We start from the raw sequence: 19,089 nt of genomic DNA on the forward strand, positions 1-19,089 counted from the left end.
GCTCTTTAGGTATTACAGTAGGGTAGGGCTATTATTATTGTCAAAATGGCTACCCCTTAAGTATATTCTACGATTTTACTAAACTTAGTTTAGGTCTAAGATCTAACCTAGACTCTAGGTTAAAAGACTAGAACAGTAAGAAAATTTATTGTCTATTTTGATAATATACAAAGGCCTCTATTTAAAATATAAATATGAGTTTAGGGTTTTAGGTAGGTAATCGTAAAGATACGCACAAAATGAAGACATTTTAATAAGGTTTGTTGTGATTAGTTAATGTTCTTAAAAGACGTAGCATGAAGGGCATGGAAACGTGCTGACTTTTAAAGAAGTCCGTGGCGCTACTAAAACGGTTATAAACCATAGCATGATCGCATTAAAACATACGAGTATTCAATTATGTTCAATTGTATATCTGAGTCAGATAATTTGATTGTTCACTCACCTCACTATAAATTTGACAGTTTGTCAAAACTGCAAATGGTTGATGGACTTGTGATGTGCTTTTTGTAGAAAAAAAAATTGTTAAACCCATTTTTACACTCGAAAACCACTTCTCTGATGTGATAAACATTATATTTTTGCTGCGACGTGCCAGAAATTTAAATTTTGTGACTCGAGGGGTCATTCACACCGAGTCAAATTTTCAACCTCAAGTTCGGACTTACAAAAAAAATATAACTTTGGTGGATTGCTGATAAACTTGTGATAGATTGTTCTGAAGCTTAGAAGATGACGACGTCTTCGGAGGACGTCTTGCTCAGCGTGGGCCATGTTCGGTTTAAGAAGGGGGATGGTACATTATATGTTATGAACCAAAGATTGGCATGGATGCTGGAGAATCGGGATACAGTGGCCGTATCTCACAAATATGCTGATATTAAAAGTGAGTAGCTCTATTATATGGTATCTGTGGAGTTCTGTGTCTTGTCAAAAGTGTTGTTCTGTGTGTGTCGGTGGAGTGAAAAGGAGCGGTGAATGTATTTATTTGCAGCATTTTAATGTCTATGCTGCATACTGCAATTCTCAATAATACTCAAATACAGTCCCAGTGCAGTCCCATTTGTTGTTTGGACACAGTATTCACCTTGTAAGACCTTTAATCTGCTCGGCGATGAGTCACAACTTGCGAGTGTACCAAGACAACAAATTAGTTCGTACTGTCATCGCACCAATAAAATTAAGATTTTATTACTAAAGACTGTTGTTAATTTACTCTGTTATTAATTAAAGGCATAATAAAACCAATGTTCACAAAATAAAAGATACAACATCAACTCAAGTCAAAGCATAACTAATTTATTATTTGTATACCCACAATTAGATACAAAATAACAAATATTATTTAATGCTAGTGTATTTTTTATTTTCAGCACAAAAAATATCACCGGCTGGCAAACCAAAAGTTCAATTACAAGTAGTGCTGCACGACGGGACATGTTCAACGTTCCACTTCGTGAACCCGGCAGGTGCGGAGGCTCAGGCCAAAGACAGGGACCAGGTCAAGATGCTATTGCAGAACTTGCTGCCAAAGTTTAAGAGGCAAATCGATGGAGAGCTGGAAATGAAATCTAGGTGAGAAATACTTTGTCAGTTATTTCAATTCAGCTAAATGGCCACTTATTATTCTGTTAATATTTGTACATTGATATAATGATTGTAGTAAAAAGGAATAAAAAGTGGCAGATTAACTCAGTGATTGGGATGATAACATGTACTTAATAATTGTGTGTAGACATGTTTTCATGTAGACTGATTTACAAATCTATTAAATAGACTTGAAAATGTATTGAATAAAATATGTTGCATAATTCTAGACACAAATTTTGCTTTATAACACTATTTTATTTAGGTGAATTATTTCTCCAGTTTTAATATGAATTATATTAATCAATAATCAAAACTTGAATCTTGACGGGACCGAAAACGCGACAATTTGCGTTCATTTGGTCATGTAAATATGAAAGTATGAATAACTGGGAAGGTCACATTGCTACATACTTGTCCTGACATTTTGGCCTTGACTTGTTTGTCTGGGGCATTGATATTGTATGTAAATATGGACCACAATTTGTAATTTGATTTCCTTTAAGATAATTCCAAATGTGATACAATACAAACTAATGTATATTGTATAAATCACAATACATTTTATTTACATCTTAAAGTCAAACACCGTTATCTAATAAAAGTGTAATTTTGAACACTTGTATAAAGTGATGTTTAGTATGGAAATGTCATTAAAAATAACTGTTCAATGCTTGTGTAACTTGTTATTAGTAAGGGGGTTAAACTTAAAATAAAACACACAATTATTGCAATATTCATCTATTTTGTACTTATAAACATAAAATAGTCAGGAACCAAATTTCTAAATGATTGTTCCAGGTTATTATCCCTACACCCTACCCTGAAGCATTTATACGAGGATCTGGTCATATCAAAAGTGATAAATAGTGAAGAATATTGGAACACACCTACATTAAAAAACTACACAGAATCAAATAACATTAAGCAGGAAGCTGGTAAGTTATGTTAACAATATGTTACACAGCAGAAAGTAATTAGTGGGTTAGACGCTCAAAATCTGTGTCTTGAGTTTAACCCCAATACGAAAATAACTTTCTTTAGGGAAATTAGGGATAAGACATTGCAGAGCAGTGTGGACGTAATATTGCAACATAATGTATTGTGATGCTTCTCTTTTCCTCTCCATTCTTATGAATCCGAAAAACTCACATGAATGCGTAATAATAGGGGTGCATGACATAATAGATAACTTATACTACATTGAAAGTATTGAAAGTACGGTCGACAGCACGTCAACGTAAACACTGCGGTATCTTACGTAGTTGCGATAGGGGCGAGTTTACAACGAAAATGTATAGCTTGATGTGCTGTCGACTGAACACTACAATAAATGAACTGTAACAGTAGCACTGCGAAATTCTCATTATCTTAATATTATATTGTGCTGTATACATATTTATCATAATGTAACATTAGAAAAAAAATATAAAATTGTTAAATAGAGACGTGAGTGGTTGATGTAGCAAACTCAATAAAGAATCGCGTCTATGTAGAATCGCGCGTCAGTTAAAGTACTTATCTACCTAATGAATGCAAACAATGTGACTAGTCTAAACAAGTAATGGTTAGTCCTAATGAGCTAGCTAGTTGATGACTACAATGTAATGTCTTATTGATTTACTAGGCAAAATTTACTTTGCAAGTTTAAATATGTATTAAATGATTATGAGTTTTCAACCATAAAAGTAATTCTTGATCAAGGATATTACAGCTGCATTTCTGTTTCAATTTATCAATAAGTAGAATATTTTACTTTATTTATAGTTCTATCCACAGTAGTAGGTACAATTAGTCGGACTATCGATAAGTCTATCAAAATTAAATGTAAGCTATAGTGGCATCTCTAAAATAGAGTATTTATCTTCAAATCCCTAACTTTGCAAAAAGAAATTCTGTGTATACCTGTACTTGAGGTCATATATACATCATGTGTTAACCATGTTAAAAAAATGTACCTAAATACCTACTTGTATATCTATACTACTTTATGTGACTGTTATTGGTGTACCCAATAAATAAAAAATCCTTTCGCAGGAGTGTCAGGCGCGTTCCTTGCTGACATCCAACCTCAAACCGACGGCTGCAACGGCCTGAAATACAACCTGACGCAGGACGTCATCGACGCGATATTCAAGACGTACCCCGCCGTGCGCAAGAAACACGGCGACTACGTGCCCAAGAAGATGACCGAGGCCGAGTTCTGGACTAAGTTCTTCCAGTCGCATTACTTCCACAGGTCAGTGGGTCATCGTCATCATCATTTCAGCCATAGGACGTCCACTGCTGAACATAGGCCTCTCCCATTGATTTCCACACTGGCCGGATAGTGGCGGCCTGCATCCAGCGCCTTCCTGCTACCTTTATGAGCCCAGTGGATGTAAGAAATAAAATAAAATAAAATTATGTAGGTACTTGGACATTTTACACAGCGCCATCTAGTCGCAAATTGAACAAACTTGTGCTATAAATATCAGACAGTTGTCACTGTAATAAATAAAATAAATAAATTCTTTATTGAATAACTTATTGACAGTTTTTACAATAGGCTAATATTAAACTATAATAGGTAAAAGTACATACGTGCCTGAACTAAGAATTATAATTCCTGTATCTCATAATAATAATATCATAATCATCATGTCACCCACAGGACATCCCCTACTGAACATAGGCCTCCCCCAATGATTTCCATATCGCGCGGTTGGTTTACTTACCTTTAGCCAATAGTAATATACCTTTTACTATTAGCCTTTGCCAAAACACTAGTTCTTCGAGCTTTCCACAGTGGTCACTGGTACAGATTTTTTGGATCCATATTACGTCGACAAAATAACAAATTCTCTTTGTGATTGACCAATTATTTACAGGGACCGCATCGCCTCATCGTCGAGTAAAGATCTGTTCGGTGAATGTGCCAAAATGGACGACCAAGCGATTGCGTCCGCCATGAAACACACCACACTGGATCTCACGGTAAGTTGCGCAATGGGAGAAAAAAAAGTTTCTTGTGAGCGAGACCGAGATAGGCGACAGCAGTGGCGTAGCGTGCCAATCGTGCCATAGACGGGCTCTGTATCAAAAGTTGTTGGGTTCCCTAACCCACTTCATCGTAAAAATCGTGGGACCCCCAGGCACTTGTTTCCTCTGCTTATCGGTTATTTCAGCCTTCTCTACACCCCTGGCGATAGAAACCTAAGTCCAGTAACGGTCGCGGTCCCGTCTCGGTCGCTTATTTATTGTGGCGTGAACCGCCGATTTTATCTGTTTCCAACACATTTGGAATTCTTTGCGGAGGAAATAGGGACCAAATTATTTATTTCGAAACGAAGTTTTAGTATCCACCTGTACAGCACCAAATAGCACTTTCATCATTTCAGCGATAACTCATAGGTCGTCTACTGCTGAACATAGGCCTCTCCCAATGCTTTCCATGTTGATCGATTGGTAGCGGCCTGCGTCCAGCGCTTCCAAAATAACTATTTATGTAGTGGTAATGGATCGATGACATAACAAACAAGGCAGGGAAAAATTGGATGCACATAGCCAGCGACAGGGAAAGGTGGAAAAAGATGGAGGAGGCTTTTACCCAAGTGGGGCCACAAACAAGAGATATAGATTAATTGAATCAAACTGTAAAAATGTGGAATAAAAAGCTATAATAATAATAATAATAAAAAAATGGATCGATAATTGTTTCCAGGTGGACATACCCTCGTTCACGGAACCGCAGCCGCTGGCGGACGACGAGCCGCCGGAGCCGAAGGGCGATTCCACGTCCATCCACCGCAACATGATCAAGCGGTTCAACCAACACTCCATCATGGTGAGGGTTTGATGATGCTAGTTTCAGTTTTAGGGGACTTGGCAGTTAGCTTCCATGCCAGGTAGGCACGGATAAAAAATATGGGTTACATTTCAAAAGATTGTTCCGTAAATAAGGTCAGACGATATCTAAAACAGGATATTATGCCCGTTTTTACCATAAATCCCTAATTTTTAAGTGTTCCCTATGGTAACAAATAACAAGAATTTTGTTTACAGGGGTAATTAGTAATTAATTAAAGTAGGGGTAATTTTGTTGTGTATAGGGGTCACTTCAAAATTAGGGATTGATAGTGAAAATGGGCATGACCCCCTTTTTAATAAAAGTTACACCCTAGTTGAACTCTGGCTTAAATTGTCATTTAGTATGGAAACTGGGTTAGAGAATTAACGACGTCGACGTCGTGACGTCATTGTCACGCAGTCATGCCAGCTAGCATGGGACGCTGCATGTATTTTCTCTCGATAGTTATTATTTCAAGGCTGCAAAACCAAACAGTATATTCAATGAAAGAATAAATAATCGATTGATATGATTGTTGCGACATCGCAGCGCCATCTAGTCTTAAAGTAAGCAAAGTTTGTTGTACTATGGGTAGAGACCGCTAGACCACTGATATTTATTATTTCATAATTATATAAATACCCCATCCAATACTTGTCTAAATATAATAAAATGTTTATTCCAGGTGCTCAAAGCTAGTCATAAAACAAATAATAGTAATAACAGTAGCAGTAGTAGTAACAAAACAACAAATAACAACAACAAAACGGAGAACGGCGTCGTCGGCAACGGAGTTGAGAAACGCGCTGCGGAGACCAAACCCGACGCGCCGCCGGATAAAAAGCGGAGGATAATGGAGCAGATACATTACGAGGATCTAGAAGCGGGGAATGATAATGGGGAGACGCAGGAGTTGAAATTGTCGAAGGTAAGCTTTGTGGGATTCTTTGAATAGAATAGTTTTTATTTGAAAGAAAGACATACAAGCAGGCAAGACATAGGTACATAATTAAAGAGATACACAAATGGACAGATAGCTGCTTGTGCCCCTCTGACAAAAAGGCACCGCTCAGCATACGTCAAGACCGCGCCAGGGCTTGTCTCGAAACTGATTTTCAGCGGGGGCCCTCTGTTGTCAACAGGGGGGTGCAATGTACAGGAAGAGAAGAAGAAAAACAAGGCAAACAATTAAATTTACATTAAAATTTAATTCTATTAAATTTAGATTTTAATTATTGATTTACTAAAACATTTTTTGGTGTCACAATCATATTATGGTACTGGTATAAGTGGTAGATCAATTTTGTCGAGGAAAGATCTTTTATTGGAATTAAATGAAAGAAAAACGAGTGCCAAATGTTTATCGTTTTGCAGGTGGAACGGTATCTCCTGGGCCCTTCGTCGCAGGTGCACCAGAGCGGGCCCAACACGAATCCTCCGCCATTGTCAGCGCTAGCGTCGATATGTCAGGTAAGTCGTCAAGTTAAGTAGAATATGAAATTATTTCTCTTGAATTTGAGCAAAATTGTAGCCCTTTACCCGGCTTTTAATAATGAATTATGTTGAGCTAATTAGTAGTGACATCCACATCATGTTTAAAATGCTTGAGAAATCACGCTTAGTGTGACGCAACATTATTATGATGACATCCACGTTGCGCTTTCGTTACGTCACAGGAGACTTGTTGCCGTCCCGTCAGCGTCGCGCCGCATTCACTTCAGTGTCGCGTTGCCGTCTCGTCAATGTTGCGTCACCGTTTCGTCACTGTCGCGTCACCGTCTCGTCACTGTCGTGTCACCGTTTCGTCAATGTCGCGTCACCGTCTCGTCACTGTCGCGTCACCGTCTCGTCACTGTCGCGTCATCGTCTCCTTTCTTGCTGGTTTCTAATAATTGATTTGTATTCCAGGCGTGGAGCAGCGGGCAGCAGTGCTCGCGGCCGGCGCGCGTGTCGGCGGCGGCGGCGGTGGCGGCGCTCGGCGAGCTCAGTCCCGGCGGCGCGCTCATGNAAAGCATTGCAAGACTTACTTGAAAAGTCCATGATTAAATTCTCGGAGGTTCAAGCACTACTCAACGTTTTATTATTTGCAAAAGACATCGACCAAGCGGGTGCATTTGTAATTTAACCCATTTTTAAAACCTTTCGCTCTTTCTACGCTTCTGTTGTCGTCTTAAAAAAGGTAAAAAATATAACAAGGTGACAAAAAGAGCTCATTAAAAGTACTAGTAAATAAAACTGGAGATAAATGGCTCCGGGGCGAAGAAATATTAAAAAGAGGGTCTATTTACACCAAGACGGGAGATCAGTTACAAGGAAAAAATTGCTGAGACCGGGTTCTGAGTGTATAAATTAAAAAATCGGTCGAGTTTCGCACTGTTTGCGGGAGAAGTGGGTTTGGAAGTGTTTTTGAATAAAAGTTGTAAAGGTGGCATTCTATTACTGAGTCAATAAAGAGAAGAGGAAAAATGTGAACACTAACTAAATGTATCGCGAACTTATAAAAATGTCAATGTATTTTATCTTCCTCTCAAGCGATCTTTGGCGGGAGCCGACGTACGTCACGAAGCTCTAAAGTGATCTGCGGCGGCTCCCGCCGCAAATCACTTGTCCAAGTACGGGACCCTGTCATTTAAAAAATATAGTTCTGTTTCTTTCGCACGAAAGTAATAATGCTTAAGTATGAATGTGATAGCTGTATTTTCTAGGCACTATGGTTGCTTTTCAACCAAATTTTTCTTAGTCTGTGTTTGAAGATGACGCGCTCCGCGTCGCCCGTCTGGGTAGTGATAAAGATGGATGTTTTTAGGGTTCCGTACCTCAAAAGGAAAAAACGGAACCCTTATAGGATCACTTTGTTGTCCGTCCGTCCGTCTGTCAAGACCCTTTTTCTCAGGAACGCGTGGAGGTATGAAGCTGAAATTTATATCAATTACTCAGGTCTACTGTCCCTTCAAGCTGTGAAAAAATCAAACTTCTAAGCCAACGCAATCAAAAGATACAGCCGTTTATGCCGCAAATTTTCGACACTTGCAAGGGAATCAAAACCTACAGAGTGCTTCCCGTGAACTCAGAATCTTGAAATTTGGTACGAAGCAACGTCTTATAGCATAGATAAAGGAAAAATTACGAAAACCATAAATTTTTAGTTACATCACATAATATATTTTTTTTTTAATAATTTTAAACTTACTACCCATTTCCTCATAAACGCGTAGAGGTATTAAATTGAAATTCATACCAAATACTCAGGTCTATAATACCTTTAAGCTGTAACAAAATCAAACTTCTATGTCAACGCAATCAAAAGAAACAGCAATTTAAGCTGCATATTTTGAAACTCGCAAGTACTCGCAAGGGAATCAAAACCTAAAGGGTACTTCCAGTCGACCTAGAATCTTGAAATTTGGCATGAAGCAACGTTTTATAGCACACATAAAGGAAAAATTCCGAAAACCTTAAATTTTTAGTTACATTACAAAATATATATTTTTTAATAAATATAAACTTATNCCGCTGGCGAGGATGACGGTCACTGGCTGGGGACTCACTGCGGTAAGTAATCACTATATCAATATGCGAGACTCTACCATATAATAGGGTTGGTCCACGATGCACCCGCGTTACGGACAGCTGCAGTATGACAATGACATTGCTGTGCTAGGCCTGGCCCGGCCGCTGGTCTTCAACGATGCCATCAGATCAGTTCGGCTGCCTCAGCCGAGACAAGCCGTGCCACTGGCGAGGATGACGGTCACTGGCTGGGGACTCACTGCGGTAAGTCCTCACTATATCAAAATGCGAGACTCTACCATATAATAGGGTTGTTCCACGATGCACCCGCGTTACGGACAGCTGCAGTATGACAACGACATCGCTGTGCTAGGCCTGGCCCGGCCGCTGGTCTTCAACGATGCCATCAGATCAATTCGGCTGCCTCAGCCGAGACAAGCCGTGCCACTGGCGAGGATGACGGTCACTGGCTGGGGACTCACTTCGGTAAGTCCTCACTATATCAATATGCGAGACTCTACCATATAATAGGGTTGTTCCACGATGCACCTGCGCTACGGACAACCGCAGTATGACAACGACATCGCTGTCTTAGGCCTGGCTCGGCCGCTGGTCTTTAATGATGCCATCAGATCCATCCGGCTGCCTCAGGCGAGACAAGCCGTGCCGCTGGCGAGGATGACGGTCACGGGCTGGGGTATCACTGCGGTAAGTCCTCACTATATCAATGAACTAGACTCTATCAATGTATGGTAGGGTCAGCTCAAAGTGCTCCCGCACTACGGACATCCGCAGTATGACAACGACATCGCTGTGCTAGGCCTGGCCCGGCCGCTGGTCTTCAATGATGCCATCAGATCCATCCGGCTGCCTCAGGCGAGACAGGCTGTGCCGCTGGCGAGGATGACGGTCACTGGCTGGGGACTCACTGCGGTAAGTCCTCACTATATCAATATGTGAGACTCTACCATATAATAGGGTTGGTCCACGATGCACCCGCGTTACGGACAACCGCAGTACGACAACGACATCGCTGTCTTAGGACTGGCCCGGCCGCTGGTCTTTAACGATGCCATCAGATCCATCCGGCTGCCCCAGCCGAGACAAGCCGTGCCGCTGGCGAGGATGACGGTCACTGGCTGGGGTCTCACTGCGGTAAGTCCTCATCAATGTGCTAGACTCTATCAATAGAATAGGGTTGGCCCACGGTACGGACATCCGCAGTATGACAACGACATCGCTGTCTTAGGCCTGGCCCGGCCATTGGTCTTTAACGATGCCATTAGATCCATACGGCTGCCTCAGCCGAGACAAGCCCTGCCGCTGGCGAGGATGACGGTCACTGGCTGGGGACTCACTGCGGTAAGTCATTCTATCAATGTGATAGACTCTATCAATAGAATAGGGTTGGCCCACGGTATGGCCAGCCGCAGTATGACAACGACATTGCTGTATTAGGACTGGCCCGGCTGCTGGTCTTCAACGATGCCATCAGATCCATCCGGCTGCCCCAGCCGAGACAAGCCGTGCCACTGGCGAGGATGACAGTTACAGGCTGGGGGCTTACCGCGGTAAGTCATCACTATATCAATATGCGAGACTCTACCATATAATAGGGTTGGTCCACCGTGCACCCGCGTTACGGACAGCCGCAGTATGACAACGACATTGCTGTGTTAGGACTGGCCCGGCCGCTGGTCTTCAACGATGCCATCAGATCCATCCGGCTGCCCCAGCCGAGACAGGCCGTGCCGCTGGCGAGGATGACGGTCACGGGCTGGGGACTCACTGCGGTAAGTCCTCACTATATCAATATGCGAGACTCTATCATATAATAGGGTTGGTCCACGATGCACCCGCGGTACGGACAGCCGCAGTATGACAACGACATTGCTGTGCTAGGCCTGGCCCGGCCACTGGTCTTCAATGATGCCATCAGATCCATCAGGCTGCCCCAGCCGAGACAGGCCGTGCCGCTGGCGAGAATGACGGTCACTGGCTGGGGAATCACTGCGGTAAGTCCTCAACAATGTGCTAGACTCTATCAATAGAATAGGGCCAAGGACAACCGCAGTATGACGACGACATCGCTGTCTTAGGACTGGCCCGGCCGCTGGTCTTCAACGATGCCATCAGATCCATCCGGCTGCCTCAGGCGAGGCAGGCTGTACCGCTGGCGAGGATGATGGTTACAGGCTGGGGGCTTGCCGCGGTAAGTCATCACAATATCAATATGCGAGACTATCATATAATAGGATTGGTCCACGATGCACCCGCGTTACGGACAGCCGCAGTATGACAACGACATCGCTGTCTTAGGCCTGGCCCGGCCACTGGTCTTCAACGATGCCATCAGATCCATCAGGCTGCCCCAGCCGAGACAAGCCGTGCCGCTGGCGAGGATGACGGTCACTGGCTGGGGTCTCACTGCGGTAAGTTCTCACCTATGTGCTAGACTCTATCACTAGAATAGGGTTGGTCCACGGTGCACCCGCGATATGGACAGCCGCAGTATGACAACGACATCGCTGTGCTAGGCCTGGCCCGGCCGCTGGTCTTCAATGATGCCATCAGATCCATCCGGCTGCCTCAGGCGAGACAGGCTGTACCACTGGCGAGGATGACAGTTACAGGCTGGGGACTTAAGGGGCGGGTTGGCCTTTAACCATGAGCCATCCAGCTAGGATGGTCACTGGCTAGGCCGTCATGGCGACAAGTCATGATGATGACTTTATCCCACTACACTGTATAATTATATGTATAAGACTCAATCGGAACTGAATCACGCAAAACCGCACCACATTCTGTTCCCCATATCCCATGTGAACTATAAAAAAAAGTATCGATAATCTTACTTCCACTGCAAGGGCATACCTAAGCCTCTCTACACCTCAACACTTTGATATAAAGCCAGCTGCGCCTATGTGTAAGAAATTAGCAGACCTCTGCTTTTAGTTTATGACTTACTAGCTTTCCGCCCGTGGCTTCGCGCGCGTGGACTACATTACCTACATATTTTGCAGAACCCTATTTTTTTCCTAGCCTATGTTACTCTTGGATAATGTAGCTTTCGAATGGTGAAAGAATTTTTTAAAACGGTCCAGTAGTTTTTGAGCCTATTCATTACAACCAAACAAACAAACAAAGTTTTCCTCTTTATAATATTAGTGTATATTATTACACGATTGATTGTATAACAATGGTATAATGGTTTGTCGGCCGTTTGGTGTAGTGGTTCAGAACGGACTACTATGCCGAGAGGTCCCGGGTTCGATTCCCGGCCGGGCAGAAATTGAAATGATGAATTTTAATTTCTGTGACGGGTCTGGGTGTGACTATGTATAATATTTATGTATTTAAAAAAAAAAGTATATAAGTAGTATATCCGTTAAGCTAGCACCCATAACACAAGCATTAAGTTGCTTACTTTGGGGCTAGCTGGCGCTGTGAGAAATTGTCCAAAGATTTATTTATTATTTATTTATTATCTGTCAAGGCTTAGTCGAAATCGACCACTTTATGTTTCATTCCATACAACGAAAATGGAAAGTATTTTTTTCCAGTCAAACTATTGGTTTTAGAGAAAAACTTGTGCAGCATTTATTCATCAGAATAACGTAACCTATCGATAGGTATTTTTTTCAAATAGAAATTGTGAAAAAAATCGCTATGTCCATAAATCGCAATTTCGCTCCATAGTGCGCCGCCAGCATGGCGCGTGAGTACACGCGGGTTAAGTGCTTGTACACGTTGACTCGCGGGCGCGGGCGCGGGCGCGGGCGCGGGCGCGGGCGCGGTGACGAAATATCAAACATATGTAGTGATTCCAAGTGTTCACGTACGAAACGCACGTGCGGTCTAACTAGCGGGCAAGCTAGCGACTGGTGCGCGCGGAGCGCTCGCGGTAATTTCAACACGTGAAGATGTTTGTGTGTGTTCATGTCAAACTAGCGGCGGCGCGCGCGTTTCACTCGCGACGTCAGTCAGGTAAGTTCAACCAGTTTGAACTTGTCGCTAGAAACGATAGTACGTCACACTCGCGCGAACGCCTGGTCGTCAATGTGAACACGAGCTCGCGACGTTTCCCGCGCCCGCGCGTGCCTACGTGAACAAGCACTAACTGTTTGACTGCTGCTACAAAGCTTGTCTCCGTTCAGTCGACCGCCACGTCATGGGCTCTGTCAAGCGCTGATAGGTGACGCTGGCGTCCGATTTGAAGTTATTCCGACATCATTTCATTGTCTTCTGTCGGACTAGGATGCGCGCCGTGATAAATCCTATCGATTATTTTAGACGACAAATGGCTTATCGCGTGAAATCGATAACATGGCGTGAGACAATTATATCGCGGCGCGCATCCTAGGACTACTGGTCTCTTAAAACATCTGTAGTGTGGATCCCAGTGTTATACGAAATTTTAATTGTAATATTAATTGCTCTTTTATTTGAATTCCCCAGAACTGATCCCTCCCGACGTGGCAAGCGAACTCCAACGCATCTACCTGTCGGGCGGGGAGTTGCTGCGCGAGCTGTGGCGCTGCTTCCCCGCGCCCGCCGCCGCCGGCGCCGACGCCGACGACAACGTGGCCAAGGCCGACAAGTTCTACGAGGCGCTGCTGAGGTTCCGGAACGTCAAGCTGCGCCCGTTCGAGGTGAGCGACCTGTCTGTTGCTTGTGACGTCGCCGGTTACATTGCTCCTGATGTAAGCTAGTCACAACGCATCTACCTCTGAGGCGCCGACGCCGACGACAACGTGGCCAAGGCCGACAAGTTCTACGAGGCGCTGCTGAGGTTCCGGAACGTCAAGCTGCGCCCGTTCGAGGTGAGCGACCTGTCTGTTGCTTGTGACGTCGCCGGTTACATTGCTCCTGATGTAAGCTAGTCACAACGCATCTACCTCTGAGGCGCCGACGCCGACGACAACGTGGCCAAGGCCGACAAGTTCTACGAGGCGCTGCTGAGGTTCCGGAACGTCAAGCTGCGCCCGTTCGAGGTGAGCGACCTGTCTGTTGCTTGTGACGTCGCCGGTTACATTGCTCCTGAGTAAGCGAGCTAGTTACATTGCTCCAGACGTACGCGAGCTAGTAACAACTAGGTTTAGGAACTTCAAGCTGCGGCCGTTTTAGGTGAGCGACCTACTGTCTGTTGCTTCGTGACGTAGCCAGTTACATTGCTCCAGATGTAAGCAAGCTAGTTCGTACGCGAGCTAGTTACGTTGCTCCAGATGTAAGCGAGCTAGTTCGTACGCGAGCTAGTTACATTGCTCCAGATGTAAGCGAGCTAGTAACAACTAGGTTTAGAAACGTCAAGCTGCGCCCGTTCGAGGTGAGTGTGGGTGTAGTGTTTGTATCTACTTACTAAAGACCGGTCGCCGAGCACGTAGAATTTCGTCCAATGACCCCAAGCTACTCATCCTTATCGCTCACGCGTAATTATGTGTCTGTCGCGCTCGCACACTCACTTCGGCCGCCCGTCGCACAGTCGCGACAGCAATATAATCTATCTATCTATATAAATAAAAATGAATTGATGTTCGTTAGTCTGATTAAAACTCGAGAACGGCTGGGCCGATTGAGCTGATTTTGGTTTTAAAATGTTTGTCGTAGTCCAGGGTAGGTCTAAACGGTGAGCAAATACGCGCGCGATATTGTTTTTCTGTGACAGACAAAATTCCACGCGGGCGAAGCCGCGGGCAGATAGCTAGTTAGTATTACATTTGGATTCAAAATTAATAGAACACATCTTCATTGAACGTTCATAACGTAACTTTCTTCCTCATTCCAGGAAAAGATGCTCCGCGACCTCACACCGCTAGCGACATCTCTGACCAGACACATGAACCAGATGATCGACGCCGCCTGCGCCAAGTACGCCATGTGGCAGCAGCGCCAGGCCAAGCTGCGGTAGTACACGCTAAGTAAGACTGATGACTTTTCATAAAATTCATTAATATTCTGTGAGGAGTACAGCTAAATAAGCCGGTGAAACTCTCACCCGTAGGACTGATACAATACTTTAATACTGCGTGACGAACGAGCGGCAAAATGCTCACCCGTAACTTTGATTCGTAACAGTGTGAGGAGTTTAGTACAGTTAAATTAGCGGGGAAACTCTCACCCGTAGGAATGAAGAAAATAATTATTGTAAGGAGTGCAGCTAAGGCGGCAAAATGCTCACCCTTGAGACTATTAGTAAATACTATGTGGGGAGTACAGCTAATTAAAGTGGCGGAATGCTCACCCGTAGTCGGAGAAGTGATGGCTAAAATAACTCACAAATAATGTGTGAGGAGTACATCTAAATATGGCGTGGTTTTTGATTATTGAATTGCCCACGCGTTAGACTGGTTCGTAACAGTCAGTGTGAGGTGTACAGTTAAATATCATCCGCTAATCTGACAAGTGATAATTGTGTCAGATTACCTGTGTTGGAGTTGAACTGACAAAAATCTAAAAGTTTTTATATCGTTTAGGACGCCCAAAATGTTTAATGAATTCGGTCGTGAAGTTGTAGGGCTTTGCCTATTTGACATCACACCGTACAGAAGTCAAATCTATCTCTACTGTTTTCAAATAGAGTTACGGATTAATTGATTCTTGTTCGATATAATTTGCTTCATGAACATCCTACAGACCATGAAACAAGCCATATTTCACAAGTGTCTTACTACTTGGCAGTGTATGGCTCACATATTAAAAAAGGGCTCATAATAATTACGAAGATTAGATTGAATTGAAGAAAATCTTTAAGAAAGTGGAAGATTTTTAGTGAAAGCAGTTTCTATTCAAGTAAGGCAGCACAAAGAAAAAAGTCAAGGAACCTCAAGCTAAGTCGGTAAGTCGTGGACATACGGTGCATTTCAGGCTTTTTCAAATAAGATGCCTTTAACGGCCAATGAAATATGCACCTTATGGCCACGACATTAAGACAATTTATCACTAACCTTGCTTTTATTATCTTGTTTGTAAACGGCTATAGGACTTTGTTATGGAAAAATAAAAGAGTTACGATTTAGGGTACGTTGGTGCATTGAAGTGGAAAAGTGTTCAAAAATAATGTATTATAATATCGTCAGTAAGTGATTGTAAATTATCATTGTTAAATTCATTAATATAACATGTCATAAAAAACGATATTATATTGCCAAAAAAAAAAATGATATAAAATAAAAATATGCACAGGTATACTCTCATACATCGACTTTTCTACAATGATTATCTAATAATTTGACCAGTTAGGCTGCTGTTCGTCTATTGTGTTTGGTCTATGTTCAAAACCACAGAATATAGCTAGCTTCTTGGTCAAATTGTAAAGAAGTTCAATATAATCATTGTATCTGGTATAACTACTGATTTACCATTACTGGTCACTATTCAATTCAAAGCAATCTATAAAGTAATAAAAAAAACATATTAGATAGGTTTTAAAATTATTTTATATACTTCTATGTTTTGTTCGTTTAGTCCGCTATTCTATGAATAGTGTGTTGTTTCTTTAAAAAATATTATTGTGATTCTTTTCATAATTTAAATTATTTATAAGAATGTGCCTGTTTCTGTTGATATTAAAAATAATTAAAGATGACGTTACTCATAGTTTCTTTAATGTCGATTTAATAGTAATTTGCAGTTTTAATTTGTCTACCTATTAGTTAATTATTTAACTCTCGACTAGTAAGCAATAATGTGAATGCCTCGTTAATTAGTTGGGTGGNATAAACATAGTGCATCAGACTTAAAAAAATCTGTGTTTCTGAAATGTAGAGTCATTTGACAGTAAGTTTTATTTATTTATTTAAGGACAACCAACAAAACATACACCATACATTCACAGTTTCCTTATAAATATATTATGCTAAGGTGTTGCCTTAAGAGCGTTGTAGCAAAAAGTTGGCGTTCGAATTTTAGGTTTTTATTGCTTGACGTCGCGTAGTGAGTGCGCAAACTGCATTTATCTGTACAATTTCAACGCTGCGTCGACTAAACGATCTTAATCCGTAGTTGTAATACTCTTAGTTTCAGTTCCTATTTGTGTAGGTTTTTGCTGATTTTCCTCATATTTTTCATTATATATTTTAGTAATAAGCAAAGATATGCCTGTGCTTAGTGAAAAATGGCTGAGACACTCATTAGTTTTCAAGTTAGATTGATTATTAATTGTTAGATGTCTACTTCATCACATTTACGTCTCCTTCGTAACGAAGAGTTTGATCTCGTCCCCTAATAAATATTATCTCTTAAACAACAAAAATGAGAGTGTTAACTCTTTTTGTAACTCATTTTATGTCGTGTAATACTTGGTTTTTAGTGTGTAATACTACTTTTTCAATATAACTTTATAAAAGAGAAAAATTATAGATTTTTGTTAAGTTTTAAAGGTGTAAATGTGACGAAAGGGACAAACTGTTCATTTTTATGGAATTGTTACCTGATTAAATAACGATTAACTACCAATTATCCAAGACTGATTTAAGCTGAGATTTTGTAATAATAAATGCAAATATCTATTGAAATTTCTTTTAATTTATCAAGTTTTAAACAACTGAATTTCGTGACGAAGGATACATTTTTTTCCATCTTAGTCTAGTAAAACGCAAAAAAATATAAGTTTTGATAAAAAACTGAGCTGCTGGTCTACAGATACCGAATCTATGGTAATTTTCCTACATTTCAGTCGTATGAAATGTACTAAATAGCTTTCTTTATTTTTTTTCATGGTTAAACCTTAAAAGTAGAACGACCCAGTTATTGTATTATCAAACGATAAAGTTATGATTTCTGCGGCCTACAACGGCAGAGCCGTTTTTCCTGAAGTTTGGTGGAGTTAAATTTTTCATGAAACGGTCTACTCATTTATTTTAAAAAGCAATTAGATTTTGTTTCTCACTTCTTTCAAAACATATTTTATAATTTAGATAGACAATCTATTTTGTTAATTTGGTGTGGAGAATGATCTAATACTAATAGAAAACATTATTAAGTAAATATTAAATAACTGAAATGTATAAAATGTATATACCTAGCAACGTTCACTGTATAAATGTCCACGTCTGTGAATACCGAATATCAAATTAGTTTGTAATAGTAATTAATTTACTGATAAGCATGAAAATAATGCATTTTGATAAACCAAATCTGACTGTTTTTGATATAATTTATTGTGATGCACGCTTTAGTCTACTCTGCGAGATGTTTTCGACAGGATTATATCCGTCTCTTTCGCTCAGCTTGAGACGCTCGTTTGAGTGAGAGAGAGAGCTATTATTTCGAAGTAGCATTCTGATAATTTTAGATTTATGTTACATTTAGTATCTGAACCATATAAGTCACTTCAAACCTCGCTGTGTAAGCAAATAACTATGGGTTAATTTAAACAATCTAACTTTTTAAATGCAGACATCGGCGTCTTAATAATTGACAATATTTCACACATAAACACAATTTTATGTGCACATAATATCGCCTTGAGACGTTGGTCCCAATTAGTTACTAAAACTTTGTCATAATTATTCATATTTTCTTCCCAAATTCATGTATGTGTCGTTAATTATCTCGAATTAATAATTTTAATTTATTTGAACTTCATCACCGTGCAAATTTTAAAAATATTTATTTGAACTCTAAAACAAATTATAGTATTTTAAACATGGTCTTATATGACTGTAATATCAAAGTAATAATATTTCATTTTGTACTAAAATTAAACGGCGACAATAAACCCGTTAGCGTGTAAGAAATCCAAAATTCTCGTTACCACACATTCGGTTTAGTTATATTTTGTAATGTTAATTTTAAGTATTTTCGGATAACTGTGGTATTCTTCAAAATGAAACAAAAAGCAATAAATGTTACATTTTCTAGAGTTCGATGCAAATGATTTACAGTTGGATTTTTAATTGGTTTTCGAAAATTAAGATAGCGAAGCTATCACTGCTATTTTTATATTTATGATTTCCAATTAAAAATCTGGCTCAGGAAGAATATTATTATTGTGTAATAAAATCCAGTCAATTCACATACATTCATAGAAATGTATGTTTTCCATTGAAATGCAGACTTGTCTTCTTTTTAAAGTCATCATCACCATAAATAGGCATCTTAATTTATAAATAACTTATTATTATACTAATAAGTTAGCAATTAAACAATTACACTTTAACCCT

The 19,089-nt window shown here is 40.8% G+C and overlaps 1 protein-coding gene across 1 annotated transcript; it reads left to right on the forward strand.

Moving 5' to 3' along the window:
• The first annotated feature begins 438 nt into the window (after window positions 1-438).
• On the forward strand, window positions 439-16,628 carry Tfb1 (transcription factor B1). The gene is made up of 12 exons (XM_028301941.1): window positions 439-886; window positions 1,374-1,575; window positions 2,389-2,525; window positions 3,625-3,826; window positions 4,458-4,563; window positions 5,291-5,413; window positions 6,102-6,344; window positions 6,791-6,886; window positions 7,325-7,432; window positions 12,626-12,644; window positions 13,385-13,578; window positions 14,712-16,628. Exons 1-12 carry the CDS (start codon window positions 733-735, stop codon window positions 14,832-14,834), a joined length of 1,707 nt encoding a protein of 568 aa, XP_028157742.1. The 5' UTR covers window positions 439-732; the 3' UTR covers window positions 14,835-16,628.
• The last annotated feature ends 2,461 nt before the right edge of the window (window positions 16,629-19,089 follow it).

The sequence above is a fragment of the Ostrinia furnacalis genome, unplaced genomic scaffold, assembly GCF_004193835.3.
Source record: "Ostrinia furnacalis isolate ACB-3 unplaced genomic scaffold, ASM419383v2 OfSCF0077, whole genome shotgun sequence".
In the NCBI taxonomy this organism is placed as follows: domain Eukaryota; kingdom Metazoa; phylum Arthropoda; class Insecta; order Lepidoptera; family Crambidae; genus Ostrinia; species Ostrinia furnacalis.